Source organism: Mustela erminea, chromosome 9 (genome assembly GCF_009829155.1).
Source record: "Mustela erminea isolate mMusErm1 chromosome 9, mMusErm1.Pri, whole genome shotgun sequence".
Classification (NCBI taxonomy): domain Eukaryota; kingdom Metazoa; phylum Chordata; class Mammalia; order Carnivora; family Mustelidae; genus Mustela; species Mustela erminea.
Genome location: NC_045622.1, coordinates 593,336 through 606,500, shown reverse-complemented (window position 1 = coordinate 606,500; position 13,165 = coordinate 593,336). Strand labels below are relative to the sequence as shown.

The 13,165-nt window shown below is 48.5% G+C and overlaps 1 protein-coding gene across 4 annotated transcripts in view; it reads right to left on the bottom strand.

The window, feature by feature from the left end:
• YAP1 (Yes1 associated transcriptional regulator) overlaps nt 1-13,165 on the bottom strand; it is a 109,799-nt gene that overhangs the window by 16,321 nt on the left and 80,313 nt on the right. For 2 of the 4 annotated variants that reach the window (XM_032360534.1, XM_032360535.1), the window contains exons 5-6: nt 3,509-3,687; nt 1,600-1,647 (exon numbers count right to left, since the gene is read on the bottom strand). In XM_032360534.1, the coding sequence (XP_032216425.1) occupies nt 1,600-1,647; nt 3,509-3,687 (227 nt within the window). The remainder of the gene's footprint in view (nt 1-1,599; nt 1,648-3,508; nt 3,688-13,165) is intronic. The other 2 variants (XM_032360536.1, XM_032360537.1) reach the window with 1 other exon arrangement.

Genomic DNA, 13,165 nt, shown 5'->3' with positions numbered 1-13,165 from the left:
CGAACACACTGACAAATAAAAACTTACATAACAAACCAGTATTCCATTCTCCAGCACATCCAAAGTTGATTTTTACAAAACCTTTTCAGGCTTCTAAATCTAAGGAATCAACTCCGTAATTTTAATTAACAGCATATAAACTTAACGGACATTCTATAATTCTCAACTTTTCTGAAACTATTAAAAAGAAAATCTAAGAACGCCTGATCATTTTAATAAGGGCTACTATTTACATTTGTACTCAAGTGTGAAAGAAAGACCTTAAGCTACTCATTTATCAGATTTATGGTTTAAAATCTCAGTAGGAAAACAAAGAAACAACCTCAAAACACTTTTGGCATGGAGGACTTTTTGCTTAAACCCAAATCTCATTTAATTTCTGCTCCTATCTTAGTTTCCACCTCACTTACCATAGTTTCCACCTCACTTATCACAAAGAGAAGCCTTCTTTCAGAAACACTTCAGAGCTAAAGCACGGGATGTATCCTCACTTCTTAAGACCCATGCTCCGGGCTCTGGCCAGGCCTCTGTGATGACGGCAGCCCTCACCGCGAGGATGCGCTCTCTCCACCGAAGACAACTTCCAGGAGTTAGCCCCTCCCCTGATGTCTTGCTTCGAGAAGGCATTTATGGGCTAAGGAAGCGAGTTTTCCCTCCCCAAGTTAACTGTCTCTACGGGGACTCTGACTTGATCAGCACGGGCTCTGACAGGCACAATGACAGCATCCAAAATGAGCGGAGCTCTGCCAACTCCTGCTTCCATAGCTCATTCGGACACATGCCCTTCAGCCCCGCAGCGCACAAGGGGCACGTGGTAGCATCTGCCCACCCATGAAAAGTGCAATGATCCCCCCCAGGTCTTCAGTCCTTTATATCCTGTGAACCCTGAGCACAGACAGTCTGTTTTCAAGACCGAGAGTCTTCCCTTCGATCACGGAAGTGTCTGAGTTAGGACAAATGGCAACAATCTCTCCATCTACATAAGATTCCTTTTCAACCAGTGCTCTCTGGGGTTCATCAGGGAGACAAACTGATAAAGTCAACAAAGAAACCCCAAACGCGACCCAAGCAGGCCCTTCCCTCTTCTGATAATTGTGATATTCTTCCTTTGGGAAGCCCTGGAAAGAATTTTTTCCCCTAAGAATACTACTGTGACTCTCTTAAGAGGTCTTACAGTAGTCCGCCCAAGGAGATGAGCTGTGCCGGTCTGTCCCCGTCAGGTGCACAGCTCCTATCCATCATTACAAACACTACTGTAAGCTACGCACCTGAGAATCACACACAGCTCAAGGCTGACAGGATGTACAACAGGGACATAATACACTTTAAATACGGAATAAAACGAGACTTCCATGATCAAACTGAGTGCTAGACGCTCTCTGGAAGGAGCAGGAGGGAAGCAGGCCGTGCAGACCTTCTGGGAACGGCAGTGGGAACGTACGTATTTGGGAAGAGATGGCTCACAGTCACACCCCCTGGGCTGATGCTCAGTAAGGACAGGACCCTGGAGCGCAAGTTTCTTGCTTTCCTAATTTAATATCTTTTTTTTGTTTTGTTTTGTTTTGTTTTTAATGCTAAAACATCAGATTAAGAGCCTACCTGACATTTTGGAGAATTTGCTGTGCTGGGATTGATATTCCGCATTGCCTAAGAGTAAAAAATAAGATGGATAAAAATTACTTTAAGCCACATGGTTTGGCTATGTAGGCTGACTTACAAATTTCATCCAGACATAGCACCACAGAGAGAACTCCCAAGCCAGCCCGAGAAGCAGCAGACCGAGGAAGACAGGAGCTGATGGGGTCACCACGTAACAAACTGAAACCTCAGGGGCACTGAACAGCACGGAGGACAGGACAGCAGGCTTCAGGCGTCAGGACTCAAACAAAATTGGATATTGGTCAGGAAGGTTCTTTGCTTCTGAGTATTAGAAGGAGCAGGAAAAGTGTCATTCAATGTTCAGTGGTAAGAGCAACCAACAAGGGAAGAAATTCACAGGAAGCCAAAGACTTGAGACTTGCTGAATTTATACTGATTGCCAAAAAACAAAACCAAAAAAATCCTAATAAACAGACTATTAGTATGAAATAGAGCAGGTCTATCACTTGGAAGTGAGAAAGACAACACAGCTGGTGATAAGGAAGAAACAGAGCTGCCTTTAAAGGCAGTTAAGCTGCTTGTCTCGGACCCGTCACCCACAGTAGGAGGGAGGACAAGACTCCAGAAGGAAGAGCTTCACAAACAGCAGCACTGCCCACCCGAACAGACCGTTACAAACAACAAAACGAACAAACCCCAGGCTGATCAATGGCATACAGCAAAATAATGAACGGTGACATTAACAGATCTTTACTCTTAGTAAGATTTCCTGGTTTGGACAGTCTTCAACTCCTATGTGGAACGGGGACCGGCGTGTGCATGGGCCGTCCAGCGCTCAGGGGCAGCGTCGGAAACAGGCCCGGAGGCCGCTTTGTTTCCTCTAGCAGCTCCATCGTCATATTCTCGATGGTGCCGCCTCGCTCTGATGATCGAGTTTTTATTTAAATGAGAAATATCTTTCCTTTACAGACATTTGTTAGCCAGAGGTCCAGAACATTGAGTTGAAGTGCTTCCTTTCTACACCTTCCCGGCAGGTTAAGAAATCCGTCCGTGACAACCACTCTGTGGCCTCGAACCCTGAACAAGCACGCCCTGGCGTCTGGGCTCAGAGCCGGGGCTCGGCGCACTGGCCTTACACGGACGGACAACGGACAGCACAGACAGCTGAGAGGTGGGTCTGTCTGGGACCTCCAGGGCCGAGTCCCCATCCCCAGGGCCCAGTTTCTCCAATCCCACGTCAGAGTCTGGGGACGGCACCACGTCTGTGCACGTCCAGTGACCCTCCTGGGACGTGGCCCACATCACTAACGGGCCTGAGCCAAGGTCCTGCCTCCGGGGAACAGAAACGTGGAGTGTCATGACGTTTTAATTTCTACACTTGGGAGGCTACAATTTAGTGGAAAAACAGTAGATACATGTGTTCTGTGTCTGTGGACAGAAACAATGTTGGAGAACAACGTAAGTGAGAAGCTGACCATTCTGGCCACCCCGAGGGGTAGACTCGGGACACAGAGTGGGAGGTTCGGTCTTCACACACCTTCACCTTCTGCCCCCTTCAAAATCGCACTGTTTTCCTGTCAGAACAACCTCTAGGAAAATGACAACATACGCTGCTCTGGTAAGGCTGCATCCCGGTCCCTGGACTCAGCTCCCCTCCGGGAGCCCCCGGCTCTGACAGGGGCGGTCCGCTGTCCCGGAGCGCAACGGCACTTCCCAGGAGCAGATCCCGGCCTTGTCCGCCCCGAGGACCGCTCAGAGCGGGCACCGGGAAGGCACTATGGGATCTCCTAAGCTTGGGGTCTCTGGGATTCAACAACGCTCCCCTGGGAAGCACCTTGTGGACAGGCCCCTGCCGGGTCCAGAACAGCGCTCCCCGGGGAGTGGGGTGGCCTCTCCCCCGGGGCCTCACCTGGCGGAGCAGCTCCTGCTGCTTCAGGCGCAGCCGCTCCTTCTCCATCTGCAGCTGCTGCAGCCGCATCTGCTGCGGGCCGGGGCCGCCACCGCCCAGGACGCCCCCTGGAGGGCTCTGCGGGGCCAGGGGTGGAGGCTGCTTCACCGGGGCGCTCTGGCTGATCCTCTGGTTCATGGCTGCAAGGAAACAAAATATCTGGCCTAAAACACTGGTAGCCAAGGGAAAGGAGTTTTTCAAAAGCAACTAGGAATAGTCAACACAGCCTTTTCACCTTTTTGGCAGGGACTGGAAATAAGCTGAAAATCCATCCCTAGGACAAGGGTTGTGTTAACTGGTCGTTATTGTCACTGCCCCTGCTGTCCTCGAACAAGACCCAAGACAAGAGTCAGGAGACACAAGGGAGCGTGCACCTCCCACGACATGCAGCGGCTGCGGATGCCGCAGGTTAAGAGCCGAGTGTGGAACAAAAGTACGAAAAAGTGACAGACGGCTCAGAACCAACTAACCTCTGCCGGCTCTGCAGCGGGGAAACTGACGAGAGGACGGACTTGCAGAGACATTTTGGGTGACTTTTTTTTTTTTTTTAAAAGATTTTATTTATTTACTTGAGAGAGAGACAGTGAGAGAGAGCATTAACGAGGAGAAGGTCAGAGAGAGAAGCAGACTCCCCATGGAGCTGGGAGCCTGATGCGGGACTCGATCCCGGGACTCCAGGATCATGACCTGAGCCGAAAGCAGTCGTCCAACCAACTGAGCCACCCAGGCGTCCCGGGTGACTTTTGAAATGTGAATGATGTGAACACGTTGCTCATTATAAAATTGTAATATATACAGATTTAATAAAAAATACAGCTCCCAGAGCAAATGGCACAAAGCACTGTGAGCAGTAAAGCTCGCTGTAATGCCCTGTCCTTGGGACGCCGCTGGCTCGCTTGGGGGAGCGCGCAACGGGAGCCCAGGGTTGGGAGTTCAGCCCCACATCACATGGAGAGAGGACTTAAAAATAAAATCTTAAAAAATAAACAAAATGTTCAAACATTTGTAAGTGACTGAAACACACGCAGAACCTCTCCGGAAGCAAGCAGGTGACAGTGATGAATGAAGAGCCCAGGGACACCCGGACAGTGGGCGGAGGTCTGTGGCACAGGACACTGGCCCCCGGTGGTGGGGACGGGCCCTGTGCTGGGCCCCCCATGACCATGTGACAATCAGGAACCATGGATTCTCCCACCAGGGAGTTTCGGTCACGGACACCACCCGGACCAAACCATGGCCCATGGCAGCCTCCTGAGCAGACACTTATTCCAGGAAACGGAACGACATACCACCTTTCAGACACACACCAACTGTTCCAGGTGACATTCTGGGTCCCTGCTTCTACTTAATGTTTAATACACACCGACCAAGAAAACCTCAGGCCCTAACAACTTCGCAGACGCTGAAGGAAGAACAGCACTGTCCCACAACCTCCCAACACAATCCTGAGCCCAGGACATGAGGACAGCGCAAAATGACACACCTGTCTGTCCCACCACACTCCTGTGACTTCCCAGGGTCCCCAGGCACAGGCCCGACCCCCTGGCAAGGGTTACTCGTGGGCCCCCGGTACAGGCCTGGGACACAGGAGCACAAGGCTCAGCCTCTCCCAGAGCCCTGCCCTCTTGATACTGCCACGGGCAAGGGCCGAGGACCCAAGTTATGTGCATGTCCTCGGGGCCCTGTGCAGTGGCCGGCCTGAAGCTGGAGCTAAAACACCTGAGCTGAGTTCTCTCACTAAGGCAGAAACGGAACGATCTGGGATATGACAATTCACAAATGCTGCCACCCACGTCACCAAAGACTGGCCAACTCTGCCACGACACCAGCCCCACGCTGAGACAGAACTGACACCACCACCATGTCTGCGCCTTCGTTCAGTCCAGCCCCAGGCCCCTGGCTGATGGGCGCGGAGGGCGCCCACCACCACGTCCTACCTCCTGCTCCTGCCTTTTCCCTCCAGGCTTTCTGTGTTTCCAACTTCTCGACTTCCAGTTATTTAGTTTCAATCTTTTAGTGAAGCACTGAAAATCAGTACATTTACCTTTAAGTGATGCTCTTCCTGTGTCCTCCCCCTTTGGAAAGTGTAATTCACAACTGTTCTCTTCCAAATACCTGTGGTTTCTGCTTCAATTTCCGTTTAACTCATGAGCTACTTAACAGACTGTTAAGCTTCCAAACATGTTTCAAAGTTCCAAAATGACTTCCACAAACATACAGAGAAGTAGGAAAAACAGATAAACTCTCCCATGCTTGTTGTGCAGCTTTCCGATCAATACACGATTAATTCTGCTTCTTCCCTATCCCCATCCACCGCCTCATGGACGACTGTCAGGTCAACAGTGCAGCCTTTCACTCATACAGTGTCCACGTGTATCGCTCAGGGGTTTTCCTTGGGGTTCTGAGTGTTCTCTCTCTTCTTAGTGTTCTCTCTCTTCTGCTGAGAAGTGTGGTTCTACTACGTGAGGATGTGTTACCCCTCCGCACATATGCCGTTCCTTCAAACAGCACGAGCTGAACGTCCGCTCAACACGACGACAACTGGAAAGTTCTGAGTCGTCAGGGCTGCGGTGAAGGCAGCTGAGTAACTGCTCTCCAGGCCACCTCGGCCACCAACTCACCATCGAGGGTGACCGGTGACACTATGCTCGCCAACTCTGGAGACTCATCTACCTGCCCCCTGCCAGCACCAACCCGCCCAACAGTCACCAGTGCTCCGGGCGTTCTAAAAGTCCAAGCAAAGACATGCACACTTCTGGGGCCTGCGGTGGCACCCGCGCTGGACGGCTCTACTCCAGGCCCCTTTTCGCACCCACGGACATCCCCTCGGGACCACTCCAAAGCACAATATCCAGGTTTTCTCTCATTTCCTTTATAAAATAGCTAATTAGGGTTCCATTCAACCAATTTCCCGTCAGGTGTTCACTACGTCAGAGTCAGTTCATACACACCTCACTTTGTTCTTCGGCTAGCCGGGGCAGAGTCCCAGCGGGGACAGCTGTTAAGTTAGTGGCTGAAAACAAGCGCTCTCAGCAAAGCCCTCCCTTCCTGCCTCTCACACCACGGGGCACACTTCATTGCACCGTCCCAGTAATGCGTTAAGGGAATCTTGCTTTCCTCTCAAATCCTTGCCGAACTTTTGGACTTTTGCCAATCTGAAAGATGAGAAATGGCTCGTGTGATTTCACTTTGCTAGTTTTTATCACCAAAGTTTGAGCAATTACCCAAATTTAAGGGCCATGTGTTTTTTCAACATCAATTGTTTTCCTATCTTGTCCAACGGGGTTATTAGTCTTTACATACTCTACTAAAGACTGTCGCCACAGCCTAGGGATAGACTACTATGGCAGTACATACGCCACAAATAATTTCCCTGTTTTCCATCTGTTTCTTTAGTTTGCCTTTTTTTCTCCCCACAAGTTTCTTTTTTAAGCAAATTTATCAATCTTTTTGAAATCTGAGCTAGTTTTCCCCATGCCCAGATGGCAAAGGAATTCATCAACTTTTTAATTCAAAAACTATATGCTTCCTTTTTATATACTTGTTTGGCAATTCAATCCAGACCATTTGGAATTTATCCTGGAATGTGATGTGAATGAATCAAATTTTATTTTTTTGTACCTATTAGTCTCAACACATGCATGTGAAGTATATCCTTCCCCCAGAAACACCTTTATCACAGACTAAACGTCTAGATTCTGTGGTCCTGGATTTTCCATTCTGTTCATTAATGCCATACCACAAACCACAGTTTTAATCACAACATTAATGATATGTGCTAGTAGTACTCAAGAAGGCAAACCACAGTTTTTCAAAGCTAACTATTTTATTGGGATCTAATTTAACTGCACTGTGGTTAAAGAACAAGTTCTGTGCATCAATTCCTGAAATTTGCGACTCGACACAGGGTTGAATCCTTGCTTTGGCACCAGGGCCTGTTTCAGTCTAATCTCCCCTGTTCCTACCACTTTGGAGTCCTGACATCCTCGGGAGCGGAGGTCCCTAACCCTGGTCGGCCCCTGGTCCTGCCTGCCCTTGCTCACTGTACAGTATGTGGATTTTATTTTCTGACCCACAGAGATTTTTTTTTTAAACTATGACCCCAGTTATGTCTTTTTGGTTATCTGCTTTTAGTATTTTGTCTGGCAGAGCAGAGAAGGGACGTCAAAACAGGATTTGCTGTCCCGTATTGTTGGAAAGCCTTATTAGTCTCTCAGAAGGCCCCATGAAAATATTTATGATTGCTCTTTACAAAGAATAAATGGCTTTACATTCCATAATCATAGTTTGTAGTGTATTTTGTAGGGAAATGCATAGGAAAAAGCCAAAAATTTTAAGAACTAAGATTTGCCAGGCACCCATCAACAGCCTCATTCGTGCAACTGCGCACACCCGCTCGCCGCCGACACGAGGTGCACAACTGACACGTATTGTTGTGGTCTTCACCGTCAAAGCGACCACGACCAGAATCCGACACAACCCAGTAACTCGTCCCGTACTCGGCTTCTCCGGCTACTCTGGGCGTGCCCCCACGTCCCTTCGACAGACGCTGTGGAGATAACAGCCTGGAGAAAAGGGGGTGAGCCACAGAGGGCACCTGCTCCTGCTCCAGACCAATTCTTTCTAAGCTTTAAGACCCTTCCTGCTACAGATAACCATTCTGCGCTCTGCCGTCTCCCACTTTTCCAGCCACTTGTGTTTCTAGGCATGCTGTGATTCACAGAGATATGCATATTTTTCCAATAAAACCAAATTGGAACAAAACGGGTAGTGGAGATTAAGCCTCACGTCAGCCTCCAAGGCATCCTCCTCCTCTGTGGAAGCCCGTTCCTGGCGGTCCAGCGCAAGGCCTGGTGTCTTCCCCACGGACTTGTCTCATCCACTGTGAACGTCTGCTTCAATGACATGAGCTGGGAGCTCATCTAAGGCGCCATCACACGCAGTGCACACCCCATAAACTGCACCCTAGAACAAACAGCTACTGGGGAGAATGTTTCCAGTTCTAAGCAATTACGTAAATCAATGTTAAAAAGAAACTGCTAGGAAACAGCCCATTAGTGAGTTGAGGAGTGCTGGAACATGCAACTTGATTAACTGCAAAACAGACTCTGTAACTGTACAGTGGTCCATACTTCATCTCTAAGAAACATCCGGAAAACTTTTGAGCTTTCCACACTGGATCTTTACTCAGTTACAGAACATTTAAAGGTTAATATAAATATGTAGTCCTTGGGAAAACTAACTAGACAACAACGTAACTGCGTGGAAATAAAGACGTAAATATCCTCTGCTTTCCGCCCATTTCCCAGAACTGAACACCATAAGGAGTCATGATTACTGACAGTGACCACTGCTAAAGGCATCCTAAACTGGTTGGAACGGTCTTTTTTAGAACTAAGCTTGTGTAACTACTCAAAACCACAGAAAGGGAGAAACAGGAGAGCAAGGGATGGGAGAACAGCTCTGCAAAATTCAACAGAAGTCTGTACCACGTCTGCAGCAGAAACAGCCCGACCACTCGAGCACTTGGGGTTGTCTGTGGCCACGGTTCCCAAGGATACCAGCGTGCGGTGCTCTCCCCTCAAGAGCGCATGTAGGGACGCCTGGGTGGCTCAGTTGGTTAAGCGGCTGCCTTCGGCTCAGGTCATGATCCCAGCGTCCTGGGATCGAGTCCCACATCAGGCTCCTTGCTCGGCAGGGAGCCTGCTTCTCCCTCTGCCTCTGCCTGCCAATCTGTCTGCCTGTGCTCACTCTCTCCCCTTCTCTCTCTGATAAATAAATAAAATCTTAAAAAAAAAAAAAAAAAAGAAAAGAAAGAGCGCATGTAAATCACCCCTCACACAAGCTTGTTCATCCCCTGGAGCTGGGGCAGACTCCTCTCTGGAAGTGTCCCGAGCTTCACCTTGAGTATCTCAAGCCTTTCAACAAAGCACGGAGCAGTGCGCCCACATGGGGCACAGCAGAGACCTCACAAGCAGGCGAGAAACAAAACAGGCTTTGTTTTCCCAGGGAAAGGGGGCAGGGCAACTAGAAAAGGAGAGACCAGCAGTACCCAGTCCTTCCATGATCAACTTCTCCAGTTTTAATAACATTTCCAGAAGATAAAGAGAAAACAATCATCCTTAAAACATGACAGAATTTTTTTAAGAGCTATTATTTTTAAATTCAATCTGTGCTGCTTGGACTGTGAAACAGTAACTTTCAAGTGTTACTGAACAAAATCAAGTGTTACTGAACAAATCAGCATTACAGTAGCAAACTTAAGACTCAACAATTACTGAAAAGAGCCCCCTGTCTCCACAGAACAGGTCATCCCCACGGATGCGTCTGGTCCCAGACCTCCTTCTCAACACCTGCATTTTCAAGCTTCTGAAGGTTTTCAGTTTTGTAATAAAACTTCAACCTTGGAATATTACAAAGTATTCCACATGCGGTAATCACCATAAACCTGGTGATAATAAATTAAAACCTAGTAACCTCATCAAGCAGGAATTGAAACGAGACTCCTGCTAACTTGCACCGAGTCCCCCACAGCCCGAGAAGGCACGTCTTCACTCAACCCTGCACGCCGCCCTGTTAGCCTGCCCCTAACATTCCGAAACAAATCTTGGGTTTTGCACATACCTTCAGGGATGCTCAAGACTATAAAATAGTAAATCTATTTTAAAAAATGAATATTTTAAAAACACAAACAGGTCGTCAATCTGAAAACTAAAAAGCAAAACACAAAACACCCACTACCAGCTCAGTGTTCACTACACAACGTGGGAGGCTGAATCCACATCTACAAAAAATGGCTACTAATTGGCACAATAAATTATGCATTTAAATAGAAAATGGGTTTTTTCAGTGACAATTACTGTTCAATTCACACAGAATCTGCCTCTTATAAAAGGTGCAAAAAACCAGAGTCCTAATCTAATGACTGAATCTATCCTTTTTTTTTTAAGATTTATTTATTTGACAGAGAGATCACAAGTAGGCAGAGGCAGGAGGGGGGATGGGTGGGAAGCAGGCTCCCTGCTGAGCAGAGAGCCCGATGCAGGGCTCGATCCCAGGACCCTGAAATCATAACCTGAGCCAAAGGCAGAGCCTTAACCCACTGAGACACCCAGGCGCCCCTTTTCTTTCTTTTTTAAAAGATTTTATTTTCAGGTGGGGCTTGGACTCCTCGCCCGAGCCCAAGCTGCGCGGTCCACCTTCGGGGCCAGCCCCGTGTCCCCTCCTCGGAATCCTTTACCAGCAATACACTAAAGAGTTTCCCATCACTCCACTGAGCTCTGGACCTAAACAACAGTGGCAGACCAGGAAGGACTTTCTTAAAAGTAAGTTTTCCTGGGGAGCCTGGCTGGCTCAGCTGGGGGGACATGCCATTCTCGGGTCTACAACCTTTCAGAAAACAGGAAGCTCTACTGAGATATTTCACCCTTTTAACACTTCTCACGGATTCGCAGAATTGCGCAGCCATCACCAACTTCAGTACCTGTTCATCCCCCAAAGAAACCCTGTACCCTCTGCAGCGCGCCTGTCCCGCACCCCTGGAGGCCAGGCATCTATCTTCAGGCCTACCGACAAGCCCAGCCCGGACAGAACACATACGCAGAATAAAACAACATGTGGCCTTTTGCGACGGGCCTGTGTCACTTAGTGTATGTTCAAGATTGAACCACGTTTAGCGTTTACTGACAATTCCTTCCTTTTTTGTTGCCGATTATCATGTCGTGACACAGGTACAGCGTGCCTTGCTGGTCTAGTCACACATCGACGGGCAAGGACAATCGTGAGCAGAGCTGCTGTGAAAACTCACGTGCAGCTTTCCGTGTGGATGCACGGTCTCGGCATCCCCTACAAGCATGCCCAGTAAGGAGCTGCCGGGTCCCGAGCGGACTGTGTATTTAACCTTCTGAGCATCTGCCAAACTGCTTTCCAAAGTGGCTGCCTCGACCATATGAGGGTTCCAATTCTGGCACACTCTGGTGAACACTGACGCTCTGCCCTTGATTTTAGCCATCTGACGGGGTGTCACGAGGGACAGCGCCATGGTCTGACTGTGTCAGGTCGCAACAGTGGGTCTCCTTGAAGCCCCTGCTCTAGCTCTTGTTCCAGGCACAGAAACGCCCCCTTCCCACATTTTGCACTTCTCTCCTTTCCCAAGTACCAACCCAACCCATCCACACCCAAAACTGGGCTCTAGTTTTTAAATCCTTAAACTGTTAAAAAAAAAAAAAATACCGACAACAAACATCATTACTTAGGTCCATTCAACTTCTTTCAAACATCTATCAAAAGACTGGCATGAACATTTACTAAAATAGTATTTTTCAAACTACAATTGTGGATGGAACTTACAAAAACCCAATAGCACATGCTCCCCTTATCACGTCTTTGCGCAGTTTGGGGCACGACACAGGCACTGCTAACTGAGCTGAGAAGAAAAGGGAGAAAGTGTTCTAACGAGCATTCATTCAGTTCTCTCTGTCCCCAGAGCACAGCCACGTCTTCCCTTTACTATGGAAAAGAAGTCTGAAGCCTAGTTTGGAAAGAAAGTCCAGATAATGAGACTACTGGTTAGAAGGGAAGGGGAATTACATTTTAAAATACACCTGGCATCATGAAGTCATTAAATTATTGAATAAATACTGCCATTAATAACTCTATTTCCAATCATATGTACCTTATTACTATAAAGGCTCTTTTTCTAGGGGAATTTATAGTTGAGGTCCATTTTTGAGTCTTGGCTGACAAGCACAAACTTGGACCTTCTAGTCTAGAGCTTGATGGGGCTCTTCTCGTGCCTCAGTGTCCCTCTTTGGAACAGCCCTTCCCCCCCCAGCCAGTCACGCTCCTTTCTCCCCCACTGCCCCCAACCGGGCATACTCCATCCCACGTCACTCCCTTCCGGGGCGCCTCACGAGTCCTCCATCCCTCACTGGACCTCACACGTCTGGTGGTGACTTACTTATGGAGCAGCCCACAGCCCCTCCCCGGTGGCCCCCGTTATGCTCGGCCCAGAACTGGCACTCGGGCGCAGGTCGGAAGATCCATTACTGAACCAGCTCCTATCCCTGCTCAGCACGAGGCCGTGCGCAACTCACAGGACACTCTCCAAGTTGAAGCAAGTCCAGCAGGAGCTATAAAATGACCTCAGCAGCTAGAGCGGCAGAACCGAGCAAGGGTAAAACCAAACCAAGAAGAGGGGCCGCTCTCCTCCGAAGTCGCTCTTATTTCTACAGAAGCCCATCTGCCTTTTCCCTTGGCAAGTCTACAACCCGCTTCTTGCGGCGGAGTCTCTGCGGGGACACAGACGTGGTGCCCACGCCGGCTTTCTCCACCCGCAGGTCTTACAGGGGACTTGCTATGGACGCAGAGCTGGTAAAACACAGCTCCAAGCAGTTGTTCTTTTAAAAGCTAATTAAGGTTTTTGTTGTTGTTTTTTGTTTTGTTTTGGTGTTTGATGTTAGGGCCTTTATAGTACCATAAATAAACCATTAATTTAAATTACTGTTCAGTGACTTTGGTGATCTTAAGCTTTAAATATGACTAACTTCCGTTAAAAAAAAAAAAAAACTTCACTTTGTAATTCCTGGCCCTGCTGAGCCAGCAGCAGCCACGAAGGGC